Source organism: Cibotium barometz, chromosome 19 (genome assembly GCF_041138505.1).
Source record: "Cibotium barometz isolate CiBa-2024 chromosome 19, ASM4113850v1, whole genome shotgun sequence".
In the NCBI taxonomy this organism is placed as follows: domain Eukaryota; kingdom Viridiplantae; phylum Streptophyta; class Polypodiopsida; order Cyatheales; family Cibotiaceae; genus Cibotium; species Cibotium barometz.
Window position 1 is genome coordinate 56,645,966 of NC_141064.1, and position 26,671 is coordinate 56,672,636.

At 44.8% G+C, this 26,671-nt stretch overlaps 1 protein-coding gene across 8 annotated transcripts in view; it reads left to right on the plus strand.

The window, feature by feature from the left end:
- The first annotated feature begins 367 nt into the window (after nucleotides 1-367).
- Nucleotides 368-26,671, plus strand: part of LOC147628772 (diacylglycerol kinase 1-like) — a 38,460-nt gene continuing 12,156 nt past the window's right edge. The window contains exons 1-7 of one of the 8 annotated variants that reach the window (XM_086814011.1): nucleotides 368-662; nucleotides 1,333-1,541; nucleotides 7,684-7,806; nucleotides 7,925-8,053; nucleotides 8,141-8,226; nucleotides 14,190-14,304; nucleotides 14,483-14,531. In XM_086814011.1, the coding sequence (XP_086670137.1) occupies nucleotides 1,341-1,541; nucleotides 7,684-7,806; nucleotides 7,925-8,053; nucleotides 8,141-8,226; nucleotides 14,190-14,304; nucleotides 14,483-14,531 (703 nt within the window). In that variant the 5' untranslated portion in view covers nucleotides 368-662; nucleotides 1,333-1,340. The other 7 variants (XM_086814014.1, XM_086814012.1, XM_086814013.1 and 4 more) reach the window with 7 other exon arrangements.

Genomic DNA, 26,671 nt, shown 5'->3' on the forward strand with positions numbered 1-26,671 from the left:
AAAAAAGAAGAAGTGTAGGAGTGAAGTATAGAAGAAGAGAAGAAAGGAGGAGTTGCCAATTGGGGAAGCTAAGAGCTTCCAAGTGGTGGAAGCTCCCAAAGAAGAAGAAGGAGATGTTTTGATTGAATCTTGAGTCCCGAGGCAAGTCATTAGTCAACCCACACACATGGGAGGACCCTCATCCTCCTTTAAGGGGGAGAAGTTCCAAGGGGATAGAAAACTGAAATGTAAGCCTTTCTAAACCATTTCCACAAATGTGAAATGTATAGGGAGCATCATTCTAGTCTAAGGACGGCACCCTGAAGCCGTGTTAGACCCGGGTTGGATAAACAAAAACATCAGCAACAAAATGCATGAGTTGCACATGTGCTTATGGAACCTTGCAACCAACCAAGCCAAAAAGTGTTTTTTAAATTTTTAATCCTTTTGCTTACAAAAAGTACAGCCGCCCATGTGATTGTCGGAATGGCCTGACTCATGGTTTGATTTATATATATGTATATATCATAGCCTTATAATCCTTAATGGGAAATTATTAACTCATCTATGAGAATTGTTAACGTTTTTCCGTAGCCAGTTCGGAGGCGATTTTTGAATCAATTTGATTTCTAGCAAGTGGTTGTTTACAAATACCGCTCAAATCGATTATTACAGACTTTACAGTAATTTTTCCCTAGTTCCGTGTTCAACTGTCCCACTTGTTATGTTTTTTTTAAATAATTAAAAGAGCTCTTGTTTTTTCTTCACATATCGAGCACAGAGAAAAAAGAATTGCATTTTTTTGGGGGAAAAAATCTTCTTTTCACGTAAGGGGGGAAATCACTAATTTATTCTGTTGATAAATGAGATGTGAAAAATAGATATCGAGATGCGTTTATAGAAAATCTCTTCATAATTTGTGGAAATGGTTGGATGGCTGTAATTAGTTTGAGCTTCTCGTAACACTCTCTTGCGATCATTTATAGATAAAGAGAGCATGTTGCATACTTGCCGTATATATTGAGAGATTTTTGAAGTGTTTATTTATTATATGCCGCATGTGGCAGTTTTGAAAGATTTGAAAATTACTCAATTCAAGTCTTAATATGCTTGAAATCAAACGTTTTATCTTTTTAATTTTAATTAATTTTTTTTGGGGGGTATATTGAGAGATTTTTGTAATATTCAGTTATGAATGCTGCATGTTGCATTCTGAAGGATTTGAAAATCAATCAACCCTTGAAATTAGTACAAAAGAAGGAAGTAGGCATGGCCATTTTGCAGTTCCATTGACTATAATTTAAAGGTTTTATGTGAACATTTGGTACTAACTAAGATCTATCTTAATGGCAGATTCAAGAATGGGAGATCGAAACCCAGAATTTGTTCTAGGCATGAAGATTCCCAATTACATTTTTGGGGAGACAGGCTCCAATGTGACGGTGGCACTTAATAACGAAGCCCCACAGTGCCCTGTACTAGTGTTCATCAACTCCAAAAGTGGAGGCCAGCTCGGCTCTCAGCTGCTCAAATCGTATCGAGTACTTCTATCCCCCAAGCAGGTACAAGAGTTCATCGATGAGCTGTCCTTGAACTTCTTGTGATTTATGATCCATGTATGTGAGATACTAATTACTAATAATAATTGAGAGCTGATCACCTTAAGAAATTACCATCATCAATCAATAGTGATTACTTTACATGCATCAGGTCTTGGATGCAGGTGCCATGCCTACTGAGGCCATGTATAGGGTAGCTTCAGAGAGGAGACTTACACACTATTGTGGGTTGTTCATTCCGCCGCTTCCGCACGCGGTCAGAGCCACCTTGGAACTTCCTCCACTGGCTCCGGAGGGTATGAATGATGTCGAGCCAAATTCTCCTCGTGGACTCTGCATGGGGAGTGTGGGTGCCTTCGACGACTTTGTTGCATCAAGCTGTCCAGATGTGCTAGGTTGCAATACTGCTACAAATCTCCCATCTCTGGCATGCACTCAGAGTCCAATGATCACTAGAACGGGGCTGGGATTGGTACTGCCGAAATGCGAAGGTGAGAGACCTAAAGGGCTAGCCCCCCACCTTCCTGCTCATAAGCCATGATAAACTCCGCCTCAGTGGCCCAAGCGACAGTTCTCCATGACATGATACGGGTCGAGGGAGGAGAGGGGGTGCAGGTGGGGGAGCGGGTGTAGGCGGGGGCAGAGTGAAAGGAGGAGAGGGGGCGCAGGAGGAAAGAGGGGGCAAGAGGGGGCGCAAGCTGTTCGAAGGGAGCAAGGGCAGCAAGAGGGGGCGAAGGCGGGGGCAACACATTTCGAAAAGGGGGACGCTTAGAGCTCTCGATCACCTATCAAGAAAATTATGAATTCTTGATATCAGAAATCGATTCTTTATGGTAATCTTGTTTAGTCGTCCAAGGTCAGAGGTTGGAATCTCGTTATCAAGTTTAGGAGAGAGGGATGTCATGTACATGCTCATTCCTAGGGCTAATACTTGAAGGGCAACAGATAAAGAACAGTTTTAGGACTAGATTTTGAAGCTACAGTAGCTAGGCATGGGCAAGGAAGACTGTGGAAAAGCCCATGAGGCTGTCGGCTAGCATTTAATAAAGCTTATTTGTGTCGGCTGCAACAAAAAGGGGGTTTTGTCCAGGGACTTGGTTGACAGCAGGTCCACTGGTCCATTTGGGTTTTCCAAGGCCTCTTGAGTGAGATCACCTTTCATGGGGCAACCTATGGCTTGCCATGAATATACCTTTTTGTACTATATGAATATAGTGACATCTTTGGATAGTGATGTATATGATGCTTACTTTTCATTTCATTTCATTTCATCATTTCATTTCATTTCTCTTCCTCCATCTCTTGCTTGAGTTTTGCATCAGCATGTTCCAGGAAGGTGTTTAGGGCTGAAAGAAGACTCCGAGAGTTTTCGCATGTGACATTGGTATCAGAGCATCAAGCTCAGCAAGGCTAAACACTGATTTAGTCCGAGATGAAGGTGCATAGTTTGAGGAGAGTAACACAAGACATGGAAGAAGTTCCTAGGAGGTTTGTTGGTGGTGTTCCACGAGAGCCAAGGGGAATGGCAGTCCTGTGAGTTGGATGCCACTTGGGGCATACCAGGAAAGGCTTTCAGGCAAGGGAGGATAGGGGTGGAGTGAGAGTGACAGACTTAATACTCAGGAAAAGAAGACCAAAGAAAGTGTTTGGGGACAGGGCATGAAGGGATAGGGGACAAGGTGGAAGAGATGCACATATCTTCATTAGGTTTGGAGAGATCAGGCAGGGTTTTTTAGTGAAAAGTTTGCCAAGAAGGGAAGGATGACAGGTTTGGGAGTCCATGAGGAGACAATGGGATGATGACAGTCATCCAAGGTTAGAGGTTGGAATCTGTTATCAAGTTGAGCAGAGGATGATGTCATGTGCATGCTCATTCCTAGGGCTAATCCTTGAAGGGCAACAGATAAAGAATAGTTTTAGGACAAGACTTCAAAGCTACAACAGCTGGGAATGGGTAGAGAAGACTGTGGAAAAGCCTAGGAGTCCGTCGGCCAGCATTTAATAAAGCTTATTTGTGTCGGCTACAGCAAAAGGGGGTTTTGTCGAGGGACTTGGCCGACAGCAGGTCGGCCAGTCCATTTGGGTTTCGAAGGCCTATAAATAGCAAGGGCTGAGCTCATAGCTAGACATTCACTCCTTTAGGGAGTAGGATCAATAGAATAGGACTCTTGAGTGAGATCATCTTTTATGGGGCAACCTATTTGAATGTACCTTTTTGTACTATATGAATATAGTGAAACTTAGCTATCTCTCTCTCTCTCTTCTCTCCATCTCTTGCTTGCGTTTTGCATCAACATGTTCCAGGAAGGTGTTTAGGGCTGAAAGAAGACTCCCAGAGCTTCTGCATGTGACAAGAGGTGACCCGTTTGGCGTTAGACAAAACAAATTGTGAGGAAGTTGACCCTTTGCAAGGGGTACCATCCAACTAAGGGGCTGCTACATGTTGACGAAAGGTCTCAAGATAGGCACTAAGAACACACATGGTTGGGAGCCCAACTGCCATGGGGGGGACTTGCTGCCATGGAGCTTCTTGAAGAAGGACAAAGAGCATCGGCCAACCATTTTAAAGCATAAGTTAACGAGGGGCAGCACAAAAAGGGGAGTGCAGAAGACAAAATGTGAAAAGAAAAGGAAGGATAAATTTATGGCACATTTGAAAAGAAAATCCCTAACTCTAGCATAAAATTGAAGTGAAATTGGGGCAAACCAACAATTTGGGGATGTCACTTAAAATGAAATCATAAATTTAGGAAAAAAATTAGAAACAATCTTTTTTTTTTTTCGTACACACCCGGGGCCCACTCAAGTGGGTGGAGCCGATTTCCCCTTCCAACAATTAGCCAATTATCATGGTCGGGCAAGGGCCACGCACCATCGGGCAAGAGCCACGAATTAGGCATCCCCCATGACCACCGCGATGAGTCGAGCGCTAGAACAGTGGAGGGGTCTCGTATGGATCCTCCTATCTCAGGTGATCCACCACCCGAGGAGGAGGAGTCACTCGAGTGTTCAAGGGGCAAGAGTCTGAGCAACCAAACACATCAAGCGAGCATAGGTGTCCCTTTATAACATGAGAGAGCCTAGTGGGACTTGAACTCATAACCTAGAGGTTACAAGTCACACGCTTTGACCACTACACTAACTCAGTTGGGACAATTAGAAACAATCTTAAAAATGGAGTTACTTGTTTATCAGCATTCGCTCTAAAATGTAAAATTGTTTTGAGTACTACTGAAAATTATTCTAGTTTCCTCCTAAAATTTGCACCAAAATTTACTTTTCCACAATTTGTGCTCTACATGTAGAGTTTCCCTCAAATTCAGAGTTCCATCAAATTTTTTTTTTCAGGAAGGAGTTTCATCAAATTGGCTATCCCAAATTGTTAACTTCCCAAAGTTCCCTTGTTTTTGACCCAAATTTTGGACTTTTTTCAAATTTACCCATTTTTTTTTCCAGAAAGAGACTTCTATTAAGTATGAGAAAAACATACAACAATCACAGCTATAAGCCGGAAAAGAATAGAATCACCCCAATATGTAAGGTGATTTCAACCACTGAGGAGCATCATGATGCCATGTAAGACTTGTGGTACTAGAGGAAAAGAAGATGCCATCGTCCCATTCCCGCATAAATATCACACGCTTCGCCTGCGCAAAACGAGAGGGCCCCTGAATGCGAGCCCAAGTAGCCATAAGAGTGTGGATGATATCACCCCATATAGTACTAATACACTGAGACCCAAAAATCTGGACACCCTCAATAGCCTCTGTGCATCTAGCTCTCCAGATTTGCCATGCTGTAATACTAGCAATAATCTCCCAACTGGTGTCAATCCTCTGTCTAGGGGGTGTATAATCAGAGTGAGGAACATCCTTCAATAAACCATGCTGGGCAATACCTCTACGAATGAAAAAATCAGAATCTGTACCACTGCCCTCATAAAAAAGCTGCAGACCGGACTGGGAGAGCCAAGCAACTGTCCCCCAAGTCACATGCATGGCTCGGCCACTCAGTTTGCCCATAAGTTGGGCTACAAGACCCCAAATCTGTTGTGCAATGCTGCATCCCCATAGACAATGTTGTACGGACTCAGAATCTGCCGCACATCTAGGACAGGAAGGTGCTACACCGAAAACTGATCTCCATTGATTGGTGGGGAGACCACCATGTAAGAATAACCAAAAGAAATGAGAGATCTGGCTCCCCTTCTATATGAGTGCCAAAGTCTATGCCAATATCTGCGCTGTATCACTGGAGAAATATCATAGCTCTCCCAATGAGGCCTGAGAGTAGGGATCCTATGCATCTGTCGAGTGAGGAGAAGCCTGGCATTCCGAACAGTGAAACTGAAAAAGGAAGGCTTTTCAAAGGATCGAAGGCATTAATCCACTCCCACTCTCTTGGATCCCATTGAAGATATCTGATAGGACTGCCACCATATAACCACAAACACCAAGAGCCATGAGTCACTATCTGAGGAGAAGGGTCAATATACTAGTGCTTCCTCGAGCGACCAACAATCCTCACTGGACTAAGCCTAGTATTTGGGATGATCTCCTCCATACTACATCTCCTCAATCTCCCACCAGGCATGATAGAATAAATGAGGCAATCTGTATCCTCCTGGCCCGGGAGAGCAATGACCTGCAGAGGTATGCCTATCCTCGAAAAAACTCCCAGCCAACTCGGATGATAGTCTCCGTGAAAGGTCCCAGAAAGCCACACATGCGGAATAACTGCATCAATCTGATCAATACGAATGCGAGAGCCCCTAAGATGTTGAGTGGATGCAACTCTCCGATCCTCCGGAAGACTCTTAAAGGTCTTCTAAGCAAGAACAGTGTATGCGCATCTCTCCCATCCTGACCATTGCATATAACGAGATGCACCAAGTGGCCGACCAGCCTCATCCCTAATGAACTCGTTCCACATAATAGGTTGTCGGTCAGCCTCGTCCAAAGACCTAGGAAGCCTTTGTCGCAAAAAATATATCATGCTTCTCCATGCTCTGACAATGGCTGCAATAAGAGGGGAAGATGGTACCCAAATTTATAGTCGCCTTTTGTCTCAAATTCATGGTGACCCCCTAAAGTTTGCCCCAAATTCCAGTCTTTCCCAAATTTGGCCCAGACTTGTTCCAAATTTATGTTTTCCGTACTTTTTCTTTCAAATTTATGAGCTCCTTCAAATTTCCACCCCAAAAATGTCAAATTTCCTACATTTCTCCTCTATTTTTCTTAAATGTAAAATTTCTTGAATGTATGGTTTCCTTGTTGATTTTGCCTTAAATTTCTAGCTTCCCCTGAATTTTCCCATGATGAATGGTTTTTCAAAAATTTGCTCCAAATTTATGAATTGCAGTAAATTATCACCCTAAAAGTTTTTCCAAATCTCCCCTCTATTCGCCCAAATTTAGGGGTTATCCACCTCCCCTATATTCGCCCAAATTTAGGGGTTATCCACCTCCCCCAAAGAAATGAGGTTTCAGCCAAAACATTTCATGCCCGGAACGTGTTTCAACTTTCAGTTGGAACATTTTTGAACCTATTGAAACGTGTTTCAGTGCCACTATGCTAGGGATGTCATAGCTATGCGTGGAGTGCATGATTTGAAGCTTTGTCCAGATTGCACTTTTTTTTTTAATAAGTTTGTTTGTGAAATAACATGAACTTTCCATTGGTATATATATGGGCTAGCCATAATTCTTTTCTACGTCTTGTGTGTATCCTTGCAAATGTAAGCAGTCGAGGTATTCCCTTGTGACATCAAGCAAAAGCAACTGATGGCCTTGGTTGGTGCAAGAAAACAAGTGGGAAATCAGCAACAGTATGGGCTTTGAAACATGGGTGGAAAAGTGCTGAGCACGGGCCTTCATATCAGTACATGGTTGGGCAACAGATGAGGCTGCTAGATACCATTTAAAATTAGCATGCAAGAACTGACCCAAGTCCTTATACTGGTATTTCTTATTACAATAATTATTTTTCCCCACCCGAAGGAAAACTTACATGTACTCATATTCATGGTTGCTCATAACAGAAGCAAAAGATTAGTCATCAAAGAAGGATCTTTACCTGACTCCGCTTCGAGACTTTCAAACAAATTTCCAAAATCTGCATGGCATCTTTTTTTTTTTTCTCATCAGGTCTTTGACTTGAGTGAGGAGAAACCAGACAAGATACTCCACACGTTTCTGAGTGGTTTGGAGAAACTTAAAGAAGATGGTGACAAGATTGCAGAAAGCATTCGAATGAGCTTCAAAATCATAGTGAGTCCTTTTGAGGGAAGTAGATATGCATATTTTCTGGTTGTTTCACTCAAAGAAAGGTAAACCATTTGAGGCAAAATTGCACAAAAGAGGGTTGACGTTTCATGTTTTTTGTTAGGTTGCAGGTGGAGATGGTACAGCTGGGTGGATTTTGGGGGTAATTGGAGATTTAAAGCTTTCTCACCCTCCACCTATTGCGACGGTCCCACTTGGTACAGGCAACAACCTTCCTTATTCATTTGGATGGGTGAGTTGCCGGTTTGATATTTGTATCGGTTCTCGCATGTGTAAGATATGAAGCTTAAGTTTATTCAGCAAAGATCTTGTTTTGCAGGGTAAAAAAAATCCAGGCACAGATTTGGAATCTGTAAAGAAGTTTCTGTTTGAGGTTTACCAAGCTAAACCCATGAACATTGACAGGTGTGCGTTTTTTAGCCGATGCTGTTGAGAAAAAAGGTTTGGTTGGTGAGGTGGGAAAAGCCACATCACACTGATAAACGTTGGCCTTAGGAAAATGATGACTTACTCATGTGTCACAAGAAACAATTTTGAGCCCTGCCATTAAGCATCATTGACTATCCTGCCATTGCCATTGCAGTGTGCTCTCAACCAAGTCTACCTTGCGCTGCAACCTTGGGCATTCATCATTTTGAATTTGCTCATGAATGTGTCCCTGCCTGTGGAGCTTAACTAGCATTATGATGTGGCATGATGACATGGTGCCAGAATCCCTTTGCATTTCCTTATTCTGATGATTTCAAAACAGTTTGGGAGTTGCTGTCTTCATTGGTTGGGATGTTTTGACACTAAGGTCAGGTGGTGCTTAACTTCGCTTTCAACTACCGAAAGTACTTGCAATTCAAGATCACCTGGAATCATAAAAGGGCTTGCATGGCAACATTAGGTTTAGAGCGTTTGCAAGAGAGAAACTATCAAAGAGCAGTGGATACCCAGTGAGCCATATCAAACGGTAACAAATTGTGAGAGAATAAATGCCTTTCAGTCGGGCTTGTAGTCCTTTTTCTGTTTAAAGGCAACCAGGTTCTATTTCTTGGAGTGGAACTGGGAGCATGAAGGTGGACTTTGTGTTATTATTCTCAACGTGGAAACCTTGAGAAGCAGTTGGTAAAGCCCATTTCTAACTCTCCTTTCCATCTGCCCTTGTGGGAACCTTTACCAAACGTGCAGCATACGCCAAGCTAGGACCATATGAAACAATGAGGCCTTCTTTAAACCTGAGTTTAGTGGGACTTTAGCAATCCTTCATACATAAACTGAAAGATGTAGTCGAGACGACACGACATGGGGTCCCAAATTACCCACTGAAGGCATGCCCCCCCCCCCCCCCCCCCCCCCGCGGTCAGAATACGCAGCGGAGATGATGACCAGATCTGGGAACACGAGCAAAAACGCAGTGCAGAAAATCACAGCACAAGAGAGGGAGAGATAGAGGCGTGTAACTCTGCTCTATATACACAAGAAGATCCCGAGTATGATGCAAAATGGAATGGGGGCTGGGGGCCATTTTATATGGCCCCCCATCAGCAGTCGGCCTGCTGTAGGGCAGCCGACTGGCCCTGAAACTCCACGACCAGCAAATATAGCCAGTCGGCCAGCTGTCAGCAGAGTCGGCCATCACATACATGGAGTCGTGGACCAGTTCCAGCATTCGGCCAGCACATGGGCTCTCTAGCCAACCCTGGGAAGCCACCCAAGCCATAGAAAAATGGGAAAAAATAGGGGAAAAATACGGAGAGTGGGGAAAAATGAGAAAACACCTCATAAGGGTGGGCACACCCACAACAAAGGCCCTGGTGTATAAAAATAGACACCTCTCAGCTCCTGGCTGTGAAACCAACCACAGGGAGCTGGGGTGCCGCCTGAGCAAATCCTGAGATAACGACTTCGTGAAAAGGTCCACCGTACTGTCCTCCGTCGAACAGAACTCTAGCAAGATGTCATTGGCAACGATCTGTTCACGAACAAAGTGCCTCTGGATGACCATGGGTTCCTCCAGTGGAAGCCCAAACCTGCAATGCAACCTCTGCATCCTCACCACCTCACAAGCAGCATCACAAGCAGCCTGGTACTCTGCCTCTGTCCTCGTCAAGGCAAAAGATGACTACCTCTTACTGCTCCTGGGCCGGAAGTAGATCTCCTCGTGTCCAGATCTCCTCCCCAAACTGAGTCACTCCAACCGTGGAGTCGGACTCCATCCAACAATCCCCCTCCTGTGTACAAGAGTCCATGATCCTTCGATGCCGCAGAAACCACAGGAAACACAATCCTGCCTCCCAAAGAGTCATCCGCAACCATGAGCTCAACTCCCTCATCAAGAAGCTCCCGTCCAATCTGGTGTCCATCAACCAGATCAATGAACCATTCTGCTTCTGAGTCAAAAAGACATCACACTGCTCACAAGGATCAACACTTGTTACGGTGCACAACCAAGTCCTGGAAACCTGCTGAAGACCACGCAAGGCCTTCTGAAACCTGTCAACCACCCCCTCTGAATCCGGAACCACAAAGCTTGGAGTATGCACCTCCTTCTGCAAGTAATCAACTGCCACTCGCTTGGCTTTCCGAAAGGTCCCGGTGGAAAGAACATCCTCATCTACAGGAGGTTCTTTGTCCCGAATACTACGAGACATCAGAGCATAAGTTACCTGTTTAGTTTCCTCTAACTGACGAACACAAGAACTACCAACATTAGTACTGGAGAGTTCCTGCCAACTGCTGCCATCTACTGGCAAGCTATCCACCATCTGGTCCCGGAAAGCCTGCACCTACAGCGTATCCACACTTAAGTGGCCATTACCAGAATGCCATTCATCACAAACCTGAGGACTTGGGAGAGAGAGTGCTGAGAGCTTGTAAACTCCATTCTCCACTCCGCCTTCCCAAACCAATTGGCCTGTTGCTTTGTCCCGGAGAGCAACAAAATGCTCATCAAACTCCACCCGTACGCCAGTCTTGCAAACCTGATGCACTGACAACAGATGAAAACCAAGTGACGGAACATACAACAGCTGGGAGGAAGGATTCCCCCCTCTGCCATCGGGAACTATCTCCATCCTACCCTCACTGTGAACTGGGATAGTGGATGTATCCCCAGTAAGAATGTGACCAGAAAGCCTGCAAAGATCCTGTAAACCGGAACGGGAAGGAGTCATGTGCTTGGAAGCACCACTATCTAGAATCCACTCCTGAGTATCCGTTGTTGCGGAGAGTCCTCCGATCTCCTCCTTGCCTGAAGAAAATGAAACAGCGGTGTCCACCACCTCCAGGTGCACAAAAGCCGGAGTCTTCATGATTGCTACTGAGGAATCTTCACCCTTCTCGGTCTTCCGCTTAGGACACTGCCTCCAATAGTGGCCTTTCTCGCCACAATCATTACAGGTCCTCTCTACCTTTAGTTTCTCGCGGTCAGCGTCGGACTTCTTCTCAGAAGACTTCTCCGACGAAGCCTTCCCTTTGCCCGTGTTACGGCCTTTCGACCGTTGGCTAGTCAAGGCCTCCGAACCTCCACCCTGAGGAGGGTTCGTGAATCGTTCCTCCTAGTCCAGGACCATGGGCACAAGCTCCTCCCAAGTGATGGTGCTGAGCCTGCCCACTGGTAATCAAAGACGAGTAAAATGCTGAGTACTGAGAGGGCAAGTGTGACAGCAACGTTATGGCCATGTCCTCTGACGATATCTCCTTCCCAGCCTGAAGAACTTCCTGCTGAAGAGCCTGCAGCTTGTTAATATGCTCCCTCATCGTCGACGACTTTGCAAGGCTCATAACCCGCATTTGTACTTCCAAGGAAATCCTCTTCATGGGCGATACCCTGTTGTAAAGAGAAGTCAAATGCTACCATATACCTCTGGCCAGCGTCATATGCTTTACATGATTGATTACCTGCGGTGTGCAGTTGAGAAAGATAAACGAACGGACCCTGGCATTGACACGATCCCACATCTGTGTCTGAGTCTCCCGGTCCTTTCGGATCGACGGTAACTCCCCTTCCTCTACTTTCGGCCGTGGAACCCCAACAACGACGAAATCAGCGAGGTCGTAAGACTCTAGAACAGATTCCATCATAACCTTCCATATGCCGTAGTTGTTCCCGTCCAACTGACGGTCCATCGGGAACGTGGGGAGTGTCGGGATCTTCACATGCCTCTCGGCCATCTCAAACAGATCTGCCATTGCGGGGATGTACTTTGAAAAGGGTGAGTGGGTGGGAACAAAGAAGAACTAACACTTGTAAGTGGCTGTCCAGCAAATCCGTACGGTCCACCAATCAGAAACACAATAGTCCCCCTTTTGCTCACACAAATCCCAAGAACTATCTAGAGCCTAGGCTCTGATACCATGTCAGAGTACGCAGCGGAGATGATGACCAGATCTGGGAACACACGAGCAAAAACGCAGTGCAGAAAATCACAGCACAAGAGAGGGAGAGAGAGAGGCGTGTAACTCTGCTCTATATACACAAGAAGATCCCGAGTATGATGCAAAATGGAATGGGGGCTGGGGGCCATTTTATATGGCCCCCCATCAGCAGTCGGGCCTGCTGTAGTGCAGCCGACTGGCCTTGAAACTCCACAACCAGCAAATATAGCCAGTCGGCCAGCTGTCAGCAGTCGGCCATCACATACATGGAGTCGTGGACCAGTTCCAGCAGTCGGCCAGCACATGGGCCCTCCAGCCAACCATGGGAAGCCACCCAAGCCATAGAAAAATGGGAAAAAATACGGAGAGTGGGGAAAAATGAGAAAACACCTCATAAGGGCGGGCACACCCACAACAAAGGCCCTGGTGTATAAAAATAGACAGGAGATGAGTTCTAACACCCCCCCCCGCCCGCTCTGCAAGCAGCAGTATTTTCTTTATTTCTTTTGTCGGAACTGAATACAAGCTGAACTGTGCTCACAAGACTGAGCAGACCAATTGACTGACTAACCGCCAAATGCAAGGACAAATTGACCAAACGCGGGGCAGAAATGTGCAGAAGCTGAAGGCGACTGTGAAGCTATCTTCGAAGAGAATACACCGGCCCGAGATTAAGGGTTGGTGTGCTGAGAACTCTGGGAATAAACTAAGCTTCTGATGCCTTGGCTTGAAAAGCACAAAGAATGCTGAAAGTATGCAAAGGCTGGATGCCTAAGCACACATGCTTGACTGTTTGCTTGAGAACTTGGTTTGTATTTGATGATTTTATGGACTATGGCTGCTCGCATTTTTATATGTCCAAGAGGTACTGGTCGGCTGGTTTATGATGTTGTCGGCCTGATTAAATTGCCACGACTGGATCTACACAGCATCAAATGCTGGTTTTAAGCGTGGGCTTTCCTGGCTGCTGGCCGACTGCAGCCCAGGCCTGGCTGACTGCTTCCCAGGCCCTCACAAGGGCTGCCGGCTGGGTCTGGTTGGTGGCTAAAGGTATTTTATACCTTTTGCAAGGCTGCCCTTCCTTGGGTAGGCCTTGGGGCTGGCCCCTGCTACATGGATGCAACTAGTGTGCTACTAATGCATTCTACTCCTAGGCTGACATCTACATGCACCTACATGAGGACTACTTGCTGAATTCTCCGAAGTGTGTTAAGAGGACGGACTTGACATTGACCTGACAGACCTCTATGGATGGGAGACTGACCTATGTAGCTCATGCCTGAGATGTCCCAGACTGGGGCTCACAAAAGGGTCACGGCATACGACAAATATCCTATCAAGGTACTACTTCTCTACATGTTTCTTGCACTGCTGATGAGTCAGTTGTCACCGTGTACCATAGTGCATGGGTGCATGTGACAAAACCAACCTTTACAGGTTTTGTTTCGCCAATTGTGTTCAAGGGTGGTTAATTAATAGAAAAACAGCTAGCGGGTTCCAGATCGAGTAGTTGCTGCTGGGCCTGCCGAAAGGCATGCTTTTAGTTCAAGCCCTGGCATCTTAGATTAGGAAAATCTCACGACATAAAAGTATAGATGGAAAAGCATAGAATCTGTGCTGCAAAATGATCGGTAATTAACAATGTACTTATGTTGATGATCGATTTATTTGATCGAAGGGTAAAAAGAGGTTTATTGCCTGATAAATGGTAGAAGTACAGCCACTAGTTAAATTTTAGTTACCCCTTATTAAGTGGATTATTAATGGTGTAACTAATGGGAAATAATTGCTAATAAAAAAGCTAAGCTGATTGGGATGTTTTTCCTCAAATCTTTTAAATAAGTATGGGTAAATCAAGAAGAATAACCCTCAATAAGCCTCCATTGTCCACCTTTGCATGGAACTGATCTCCACCTTCAGAATTTAGCTTTGTGCTATTCCAGATGTGGAAGGTTGGTACTTCGGCATATTCTAAGCTGTGAGGGGCATGTATGATTGTTTTGCAGTTGGCATGTTGTTATGAAGATGGCGACTCCCTCTACTGGATCTTTGGAGCCAGTAAAGCTGCCTCACTCGTTGCATCCTTTCAACAGAGTTTCAGAATCAGATGCACTGCATGAGGTACAATTTCTTAATCTTAACTAGTTGAATTTTATTATGACTTTAGCTACTAGATTGGTCAAACATTAAAATTCAAAGGAGTTTTTATTTTTTTTCTGAAGTCCTTGGATTATTCTAAAACCTAGATCTTTAAAATGTTTAAGCTAATTTTGGCTTCAAAATAAATAAAAAAATCCAGGCTGGTTCACAAACATTTCGTGGAGGCTTTTGGAACTATTTCAGCATTGGTAAATGTCTTATACCTCTGGTTAAATAACAATGTTGTCAATGTCTTTCTCTACCTCTGGCGATTTTATCAAATAAAAAAAACATGCTGAAGGATTACGCTATCTATCTTGAATATGAAATTTAATGACTTGTATTTGTTGGAAATTAATGTTTACCCTTTGTAATGCAACTGCACAGTATTGATTAGCTCATTACTGTAAGGCCCCCTTTATGATGTGCACCATGCTTGATCAGCCCTGATGCCCATATGTAGACCTTGTTTAGACACTAGATGGTGGTCATTGGAGGCTAGATGGTTTGTAGACACTTAGGTAGGTATATCACGTCACCAAAAGGGTCTGTGAAAGTGTGGACCGGTATTCTTAATTCGGGTGGTGTTGGATATCAATGCTTCACCCTCATATTGTAATGTCTAGGCACAACCCCATTATGAGGAGGAGACATGGTTGAGCAGCCTGGGCACTTGGCATCCCCGTATTCACATGGGAAGGCGGACGAGGAGACTAGATGGTGTATACAAGGTTTGGCACATTGCCAAATAGACTACTTGCTAGAGTGCACCGTTATCCCATATAATGGTCCACGTATGGGGTGGGTCGACTTCACTCTTTGTCACCTTATTTAAAGTTTATGGACCCTGCATGGGCCCAAGATGAGACCAGCTTCTAGTAGTTCTTTATGAGCCGATTGAACATTGGAGGTAGTGGCACCGACTGTAACGACGGACCAACATGGTCTAGTCATGGCGGGCTTGCTTTTACAGAGACACTTCTGGTCCCTTTTTGATACAGTCGATTAGTCATCACTTCGAATTTACACCCTAGCTGCTATTAGCATACAATCTCTATCTCAACAATTTCAGATAAGCTATCAAAGCTCCCTTCACAAGAGCACATGGGTGTGGGACTTGACCACTTGGAGATAAGAAAGCTGTAGTGATTGGAGCTGGGAGAGGGACCTATTTGACAAGGGGTGGACAACTGGGAGGAAGATGCTGATGTTGATGGTGACAAGGAAAAGGGACCAAGGGGGTGCGCTTGTGCCGATGGTGATGGTATGAGTAGTTGAACAGACCTGAGGAGTGATGATGCCAATGGTGATTGTGTGGTTTTAGGCGATGGTGAGGAGGAGCGATGAGGGACGATGGTGGCTGAGAATTGATGGAGATTGGATGGAGTGTTGGACAGCCCGGGGGCGTGCTTGATGGCAAGGCGATGGAGTATCCAATCTTGCGCTTGATAGTGAGGGCATTGAGGCGGTTGTGGGACAGGTCACATCATGTTAATGAATAGGTGGGAGGCGGTTATGCGGATGGCGAGAGTATGGCGATGGCGACAAGGATGTAGAGACCGGCCCACATGTGGTGTGGTAGAAGAAAAAGCATGTGTGGCAGCTGATTTGGAGGGTGCATGTGGGCGAAGAGAGACCGAGAAGAAAGAAAGATGTATTAAGTGTCTACTAAAGACCCAATGGGCCTATGGGATATATTAAGCGTCTACTTAAGACCCAATGGGCTTATGAGACCAAAGTGATACAATAATGTCCATGGCATATCTCATCATGGAGCGGAAAATTAAATAGAACAAATCAAAACTATCTCACTGGAGTGATACAAAATTGTCGATCTCATCATGGAATACCAATACCAAGAACATGAAACATGAGAGGAACATTAGCCCCCAATAGATGGTAACCACTCTCCAAAATATCAAGCATGGGGCTAATGAGTATGGCCGTGAGGTCTCACTTAGCTACGTCACATGGAAAGGTAGCTTGATGGCGATGGAGCATGTCCTGGATGTGGAGCTGATGAGGGGATTGTGGCTGACGTATGGGGGGCAGGGGATGCGGAAGCCCGGTTCGAGGTAACTCCTCTCGGGCGAGGGGGGCTTGCAGCAGCCTGAGGTGGGTCCACGGGATCCATTGTATGGGTGTCCTTCTCCTGGGTACGTAAGAAGCTGGTGATGGTTGGCTAACGAGGGAGCGGTTAGGGTGGCTGCACGGGACGAAGCTCTCTAAAGAAAGTGTCCATGTGTCTGTGGAGCTCTCCGAGTAGGAAGAGCCCTAGGCAGCACTGGTCTGGGAAGTCAATGATCGTGTAAAGTGGGCCGAATCCCTCATGGAATAAACAATGAAACCTCCCATGGATCTCATAGTATACTGGGCAGTGAGAGAGAGTGGTGCTTTTTGTTGAAGATCAAAAGGGGAGAGCAGAGTTGTCAAAGAAAGAAAGAAAGAAAGATATATTAATGTCTACAAGAGGCCAAAGTGGCCTATGAGACTAAAGTACCAATACATGCAAAACTCAAGGAAACTAAATGTACTGAGTAGAAAATGAAAAGCATAAACTGAAAAACAACTAGCTATAACATGTGGCGAAAGAGGAACTAGTGGCCTGATACAACTGCCAGAAAAAGGCATATCTGATAAAAGTGTGGAACTCGAAAAATGGTAGGCTATGGGAAGCAGCCGAGATAGACTCATCCCATAATGTCTCACATAGGTCGATCAAGCATAGACAAGCTGAAGCGCTCAAGTCGTGCCAATATCGCCTGTATCCTCTGATAATGTCTCGGCTAGGGCTGCAGCCCAATGGGTCAAAGAGAGAGAAGGGGATGTTGTTTGTTGGAGAGAGAGAGGGTTTGCTATGTGCGTTTGGCTTATCGTCAGTCACACCGTCACTCTCTTTAAAGATAATAAAGCAAATACTATCTCAATAATGGGATAGGGGGCCCTTCAGCGGGTAATCCACAATCTAATACATTGTGTGCTGTGTGCATTCTTGCTTCTTCTTCTCCAAGCTTTGTGTGCTTTCCTGCAACCCTAATTCCAACATTACCTGTTAATTTTTTATGAATAAAATGACTCCTTTTTCTTCATGGGCTTATAAGGTTTTTTTTAAAATCAATTAAAAAACCCCCTTTTGTAAATATATTTCTGTAAATTTACCTTAAATTTTTAAATTAAAATACCCCTTCATTTGAACTCATGTGGTATAAAGCATTCTGCATATTGCACATTATTCATCCATTGCATTTGGAACATGGCAAACACCCCAAATATCATCTAGTATTTATTAGGATATTTACTAGGAATTTTTTGGTAATTTTTCCATCATTTTCAGCATTTTATACATATTTTATGCATTTAATGTGGACATGAGCAGTCGGCCAGTTCTGTAGCCAGCCGACTGGCTCTTGTGGTCCATATAAATAGAGCCCTAGCATATTCAGCCATTCATTCAATCATATTTCAGCATAAGCATTCAAGCGCTTGGCATCTTTAGCACAAGGAGCATAAGCGATTGCAGTTTCAGCCACCATCCCTCAGCGTTTGTCTCCTAAAGCCCTAGGCGCCTCAAACGCATGAGCATTCGGCACTTCTACATCAGCAAAACACATCAGTTCAGCATTCAGCCAACAATTCACCTTGCGTTTTCTGCATCCATACAGTTTTCAGCATTCATCATCTCATGGTTTTGCTCCAGCCACTTGGTGAAGGTAAAACGCAGCATTCATATTCATTTATAGCATTCATACTGAGTCTAGAACAATCCCAAATAGCCCCTCTCTCACCCTCAGCTTTGCATCCCCTTCTCATTCCATTGGGAAGAGTGCATAGGCTCGAGATTGGACATCTTTGGTGCTTCTACAGTAGTGTACATTTCAGCCCAACACTTGGTCTTCAGAGGTCTTGCGTTTGGCTTATCGTCGTCAGTCACACCGTTAGTCTCTTTAAAGATAATAAAGCAAATACTATCTCGGTAACGGGATAGGGGGCCCTTTAGTGGGTAATTTGAGACCCCATATGGTGTACAGTTTCAGATCCACCAATTGTTGTAACCTTTTTGGTCTCATAGGTCATTTTGGCCTTCTGAAGACGTTAATATATCATTTCATTTCTCTCTCTCTCTCTACATCTCTTGAAAGTTTGAAGTCATTAAAGTGGATTGCTAAACTCGCGAAACTCAGGATAGAGAAGACGGTGTGAGCATTTGTGTGACAGGATCCTCCGATACGGATACTTCCGCTGCATGTTACATTGGTATCAGAGCTATCACATGCACTCTGCACTGTAGTGCATGGTGATAAACTGGCTCATCATCATTAGTGCAACATTGTAGCAATATTAGTACCATTCAAAATGATATTTGTCGTACGCCGTGACCCATTGTAATCCTCAGTCCAGGATAAGTCAGGCACGAGCTATGTAGGTCATTCTCAACTATAGCAAGTCAGTCAGTCTACATCCCTTAACCCACTTAAAGAGACACATTCATGCATGTACAGCCAGTAGAAACCTTAGGGTTTGCATTAGAAAGCATTCTGCATATTGCACATCATTCATCCATTGCATCTAGACCATGGCAAACACCCCAGATATCATCTAGTATTTATTAGGATATTTACTAGGAATTTTTTGATAATTTTTCCATCATTTTCAGCATTTTCTACATATTTTATGCATTTAATGTGGACATGAGCAGTCGGCGAGCTCTGTTTGTCTCCTACAGCCCGAGGTGCCTCAAACGCATGAGCATTCGGCACTTCTACATCAGCAAAACGCATCAGTTCAGCATTCAGCCAACAGTTCACCTTGCATTTTCTGCATCCATACAGTTTTCAGCACTCATCATCTCATGGTTTTGCTCCAGCCACTTGGTCAGCATTCATATTCATTTATAGCATTCATACTCAGTCTAGAACAGTCCCAAATAGCCCCTCTCTCACCCTTAGCTTTGCATCCCCTTCTCATTCCATTGGGAAGAGTGCATAGGCTCTTTGGTGCTTCTACAGTAGTGTACAGTTCAGCCCAGCACTTGGTCTTCAGAGGTCTTGCGTTTGGCTTATCATCAGTCACATTACTCAGTAGGGCCCCTGTTGTGGGTGTGCCCGCCCAGGAGTTTTTCCCATTTTTTCCATGTTTTCTCCTTGGTTTTTGGTCATGGGGGCTGTCTGGTGCTGGCCGACCTGATCTGGTCCTGGCCGATTGTGTTTTCTCCTAGCCAACCATGTCTTCTGCTGGCTGACTGCACGTGTTGGCTGACTGATATTTTTCTCACTCGTGGACATATCTAGGGAGTGTCGGCCCAGTTGCTTCTGGCCGATTGCATGTCCTAGATAGTATATATATGCTGGCTGCCCTCCCACACCAGTTTTTTGTACCGGATCTTTGTGTATATAGCAGAGTTTATACAGCTTCTCTCTCTCTACACTTCCGCGTTCTGTTTCTCACAGTAGTTCTCATTTACTGCTGTGCATTTTGACAAGTGGTAGGTAGGTACTTTCATCAATGATTCACCCGCTTGGGGTGCCACATGTCATGGTGGTTGTATGGCTGGAGGACTGGCACACACGGTGGCAGCGCGCTCTCACATGGTCAAATCACAAGCAGCTACAACACCACCTTATACTAACCAACCTAACACTGCTAACCATCCTAAAAATCTTCACATGGTTTGATATCTCACCATTGGGTGCCCAAGCAACTTCTTGTAGGACAAGGCTACTATGAGGGACAAGCCTACTATGAGGGAACATCTCCATTGTGGATCCCCAAAAGGTCCCACCATCCCGCTCGCCAACAGGCATCCAGAGTTTCTCACCCCCAGTGTAGGCCCCTCATTCGCCAACCTCAAGCCTACAAGGTACAGGATCGACACAAATCTATGCGCCCTCCTAGGCGCTCTGACCCTCAACTAAACCCTAAACCCATGCACTCAACCCTTCGGTGGATCCCAAAATCTCTTCTTCTCGCTTAACATTACTATGAAGGCAATCATACCCTATGGATCCCCAAACCTCTCCAACCTTGGACGGTTTGCACTTGTCAGCTGGACGGCCGGCACTTGTCAATTGGACTTTCGGCACTTGTCAACTGGACACTGGTCGGATTTGTCAGCTAGACATTGGTCAACTGGATGCCCGGCAATCCGACATTCTATAGAAGTGTGTTTTTTTCATCATGCTCTCCTACAACAGCTCCCTCAAATTTCCCTTCTTTGACCTCCACAAGGCCTTTACCTCTCTCAAGCCTCAAATTCTTTTTTTTGAAAATTTAGCATTTCTAGTTTCGACTTCCTTGCTTGCCTCTTTCCAAATGCATCTAAATGATGGGGGTCAGAGATAGATATGCAGGATTGTTTGAGGAGCACTCTTCACTACATCAGTTGATGGAGGCCTCGGACCAACGACAGCTTTGCAGACTACTACTAGAGCTTCATAGTTCTCGAGAGAGACTCCTCCAGACACCCGCTCCCACTAGGGGTGGGAGACAGTCCCATCTCACAGATTTCTTCTAGAGAGCTATGCCAGTGCCAGCTGATGTACCACGTGGGGTGACCGCACAGAGAGCAGAGGAATTGAGAGCCAGGAGGAGACCTAGACAGACTGGACATAGAGCACCCCGACTCCATCACCGAGAGATAGCAGCTATCCGAATGAGACACCAGATGGAGACACAGGAGAGGCTAGCTCGCTTTCATTCAGACTCAGGGTACATGTTCATGCCATTCACAGCCTCAGCATCAGCGATGTATGATATCTTATATCCCTCTTATGGTACTGGATGGAGTTAGACATAGATCTGCATAGCATGCTTGTACTACCCCTTCAGCATATAGAGATGCATCTTGCCTAAGCACTCCATCCACATCCCCACCCCCCTTATATTGTTTGTATATGGGCTCCACCGATCCATGATGATTCACAGTTGTATCCAGACACATGCACACTTTTTCTTTTGTTTCTTTTCTTCCGATGACCGGAAGAACACAGTTGTATTATTTTTTTGTCTCATAGGCCGACTTTGGCCTCTTGTAGACGTTAATATATCTTTCTTTCTCTCTCTTCGTTGTTCGTGCTGCTGCTTGCTTCTCGCCCACCACCCTCACCCTCCCCTCTCACCCACCCCTTCGCCTTCACCTTCTGACATTCGGTTAGATTCAGTAGGCCTCAATTTTCCATATTGCTCTGCCACCATGGGTCATGCATTACTTGAAGAGCATGCAGCCATTGTGATTTCCTGTTGACAACAGTCGAACACGCACTGCCTCTAGACATGCATCTCGTTTGGCTACTACAGCCCTTGTTGCTTCCACATTACCTTAGGAGTCATTTTCTCCTTTTGCTGCTTTGGGAGCTAATAATCAGGTTCAGCCATGCGTTCAGTTTTCAGCTGTTGCTGCCCATCAGTAGATTCAACAGTTAATTTGCTCGTGACGTTAGAGCATGCATTTGATGTTTCAGACATTGGGCTTTTGCACTATCTGGGTATCTAGTTCATACCAATTGAGGGGGGCCTACTGCTATATCAACTTTTGATGTTGCCCCTTATCAGCGCATTGTCAGATGCCTCTCCTCCATGCAATACCCGTCTTCTGTTCAGCATGCAGTGTCAGTTGAGCAGATTTCAGCATTGCCCTAGTACTTGGCATGGTAAGAAGTGAAGCACTCAGTCTTCTTTATGCTTGTTCGCCTCACAGTCACTAGGCATGATGATCTGACATTCAGGTGTCACATAGTGGTAATTGTTTCCGACAGCAGCCACTTCAAGTTGTGAATCTGAGTACTGGAGAGTCACAACTATTCAGGCATGTGTTGGCTCCGCCGTCTATTGGCAGCTCTTGGTATTAGATAGCCGTCTTCTACTACCATTTTGAGATTGCCTTGATTTTTGTGCCTACACAGACTAATGTGGCAGATGGGTTTACCGAGTTTCTTCTACACTCTTTACATGTTCACACCATTCACTTTGGGGGGGTTTGTTAGCCTAGAAGTCTCTGGTGTGAACAGCCCTACACATGGGCACTTTTTACCTTGTGCTGGCAAGGGTTTTTTCCTCATGTGAACACACTCTTGTGTGTTAGCCACATCAGCCCTAGGGCTAGGGCTATTTGTACTCTTGTGCTCCAGTCATTCCTTATCATCATTATCGAGTACTTTCTAGCATCGAGCTTCGTCTCTCTCGCTCTCTCAGCTTCTTTGTCACTGTGTGTGTGTGTATGTGTGTGTGTGTGTGTGAGAGAGAGAGAGAGAGAGAGAGAGAGAGAGAGATCTGCCTGCGCCGCTCGCTTCTGTGGCCTGCCTGTGCAGCACCGCCCGTTGCTTGCTGCCCTGTGGTGTTTCTGCAGTGCCGGCCTCCTGTCCTCCTGCAACGCTGGTCGTCCTCTCATCTGTTGTTTCTTCAGTGTTGACTGTCTTGCCTCCTGCCACCGCCAGATGCTACCCCTGCACCCTTGCGTGTCAGCCGCCTGTCCCCTACTGCCTCTCCTGTTGTTCAATATTTCTTTCTTTTGTTCCTTCTAGGTGCAACTCTGTGTGTGTGTGTGTGTGTGAGAGAGAGAGAGAGAGAGAGAGAGAGAGTCGTATTTCAATCATGGTTTCAGGTTTGGATTTTTGTACATATGCTCGAAAAGAAAGACCTGCAGATGCTAAGCGCCGCCTATCAGAGCCTGCATCACAAGATGATGAACTTACTATGGAAGTTCAGTACGTCTTTGACACCCTTAAGGATGACTTTCAGCAGTCACGACAGGAATGGGGCAAACCGGTTCCAGAGATCACGTACAAATTGAAATTGCCGTCCCTCGTGAATCCTCTCAGGAAGTTGTCTCAAACTGCAGTTATAATTTTCTTTCCGGGAAGAATCCCAGCGGCGAGTGATGTCGCGCAGTGGATTAAGTCCATTCTTGGAGGATGCTTTGTAGAGGGAGTGTATTTTGCTTCCAGAGACTTTTATGAGGTGCATTTATCAGATGCTTCGTGCAAGCAGAGGCTTCTTGAATTCTCTCCCCTGTTTTACGGGAAGCAGATGGTACATGCTATGCCCTGGTCCCCAAACAAGGATTATCAAAGTCTTATACGACATCATTGTCCTGTATGGGTTGAGGTTGTTAACTTCCCGGACTATATGCGTGAAGAGTTGCCTGGCCTGGTTGCTTCTTTGGGACAGGTCATTTGTCCTCCACGCCCCAGGGGAAACCGTAACAGGTTCTGCATTCTCTGGGACACTGATACACCTACCCCTCCTTCTATTGCAGTGGAAGTTGAGGGAGTGCAATTGGGAAAAAAGTATTTTGAATTGAAGTGGGGTGTGTTTGCAGGAGCTTGTTTTGCCTGCCACAAGTTTGGGCATCTAGCCTCTGAATGCCCAATGGTTCTGCATCAGCCCCCTCCCAATGCCTTGCCGCCCCAGACACAGGAAAAGAATGAGAATTTGCAAGCTAAGACAGCAAATAGAAATGGATCAAAGAATGCCAAACCAATCAATCAGGTGCAGTCACTTGCTGGAAAAGGAAAAGATAAAGGAAAAGAGAAGATGAAGGAATCTGTGGGGATTGATCGGGATGGTTTTCAACAACCTAAGAAGGTGGTTGTATTGAAGCAACGCCCCCTTCAATCTCGTCAATGGGATGCTTCTTCTCCCTTACCAGGACAGGCTTCTACTTCAGCTCCTGTCCTTCAAAATTGGGTGGGGGTTTTGAAGAAGGGCATCCCCATATGTGATTCAGAAGAAGGGGATAATGCTATGTCTTTCATGGGTCATGATGGAATGCAGCCCATGCAGGTAGAGGCTTTGCCTCTCTGATGTCTTGTTTTTATATCTGATACTTTGCTGTATATACCTCTTTCATGCCTCAAACACTTAAGTGCTTTACCTACAATGTACAGAGCCTCTGCAATGTCTCAAAGTGGAGGCTTTTATGGAATTATGTACATAAAATGCAGCCAGATATTGTTTGTTTGCAAGAGCATAATCAACACTCCATGGTTGGTCATCATGTTTATTTTGGCGGTTATGATATATATTATGTTGGTACCACTACCTACTCAGGTGTATGCATACTGGTTAGACATGAGTTGGAGCCTCAGTTAGCCTTCAATGATAGCAGTGGCAAATGGATGGTCATACAATGTAATGTCAATGGTGATATTCTTGAGTTTGCATCAGTCTATGCTTCCCAGATCTCTGCCATGAGGGCTTCATTATGGGACTCTTTGTTGGATATATCATCCAAATCCATTCAAAGGTTGAAAGGGGCTATGTAATCTTGATTACTTCACTCAAGACACCTCCTCAAAAGGGCGCCTACATCAAATATAGCCTAGAGGGAATATTTCTCATTTAAGGCATACCCACATGGGGGAGATGGCATACCCACATGGGGGAGATGGCCTTTTATGCTTGTAAGACATCATAGATGATGTCATGTGGACATGTACTACTTGCCTATATAAGAGGCCTTTGCTAATGAAGAAGCTCTCGTGTATTTTCATGATAATGCCCAAGCTATGTCTCATTAGTGTCTCTTAATCCACTCTTAATCATGGTTCTAATCATGACCTAACCATGACTATAACCATGTTTGATCCTCCTTAGCTCTTGTTAATTCACTCCTAATACCAACATTTGGTATCAGAGCCACATTAATACAACCTAATCCCTCTCATTTGCCTCATCATTAGTGATTAATTAGCTTAATCATAAGCTTATCTCTTCCTATTTCATAGCCTGAAATATAGGGCTGCCTTGGAGCATCCACAGCTCACAGTCGCCTCCACGAAATCGTACGGGATTCAAACCGTGTATTCTCAACATCATAAAGAAGCTGCAGCTCGGAGGAATCAGGCGGATTTTGCGCAGAGACGCCAGCATTGCAGGCGAAACCGGCGCCAGTTTTTTTGGGGGAAATCAATCCACCGATTGAACCAGTAGAAGATTCTCTAATTCGCCTTGGCTTTGGGGGTTTTCAATAGCTGCAAACACGCCTGTGCAGTCAGTTTCTTGAATGGATTTGTGGTTTGGTGGCTTCAGGTCTGACATAATCTGAGAAAGTTCATTTGGTAACAGTTAAAGCATGGATGATTAACTCACTTAATCACTAGTAATTAGTGCTTAATCTGGCCTCAAGTCATTGCTATTGAAGGTGCTAAAGGCATTTTGTATTCAGACTTAGGCTTCTATCTCATTCAAGTACTCCAAGTGACCCATTTTTTGGAAGTTGTTTTGAAAGCATTATCACATTGGTCACCATATACTTGATGATATTACTATATTGTGATGATGATATTGTTTACATCATTTTTTGAATCACAATGACTGAACCATCTGATGCTGAATCATCAAATATTCAACATTTGAGGCCTAAGAAGAAAAGCAGAAAGCCGAGGAGACGGGTAAGAAACAATGTCTACAACTCAAGAGCAAACAATGTTTTAGGAGGGCATGATTGGTCTGAATTTTTCATAAATAACCTCCATCTATTTGGTGAAGGTATCTAATCTTGTAAAAGCATTAGACACTGCCCTTGAGGGATACTCAAGTGGTAAGACCTTGCTTTATCATCATGTCTACATCCTCTTTTCATGTTGATAAGTTTAATGGGATAGGCTTTCATACCTGGCAAGTTAGAGTAAGATTTATTCTCATGAAGAAAGGCCTGTGGGGAGTTGCTAGTGGAAAGGAGAAAAAACCTACCACTAGAGATGGTGAACAAGGATGGTTACCTAGGGATGAGAAAGCTTTTGCCATAATTGCATTAGGTCTAAGTGACAACTACATACATCATATCTCTAATGCAAACAACTCAGCTGAAGCATGGGAAATCTTAGAGAAATTATTTGGGGCAAAAGGGAAGCATTCCAAGATAGGGCTGAAAATCCAATTCTTTAAACTTGAAAAGAAAGCTTCTGAGTCTTTACCTACTCATCTTAATTATATGAAAAGCCTAATGTCACAACTTGCAACAATAGGAGCACCAATAGATGAGGAAGATGCCATTGCAGTTTTATTGAAAAGCATGCCTTATGATGAATATGGACACTTAGTGTCAACTCTTATGAATCTTCCGGATCCTACTTTAGAGGCCATTGAAGCTGCACTCCTTGAGGAGTACAAGAAGAAGCAAGAGAATATAGGGATAATGGAAGGGGCATACTTCTCCAACAACAAGTCACACTTCAAGAAGAAGAACTTCATCGACACAAAAGGAAAGAAGAAGACTTGTGGATTCTGCGGCAAGGACAATCATATTGAAGAAAATTGTTTCTTCAAACAAAAGGCACAAAAGGCATTTCTCGCAAGTCAAGACAAAGAAGAGCTGCAAGAAGAGGCCTCCGAAGAGGCCAATTTTATCGAA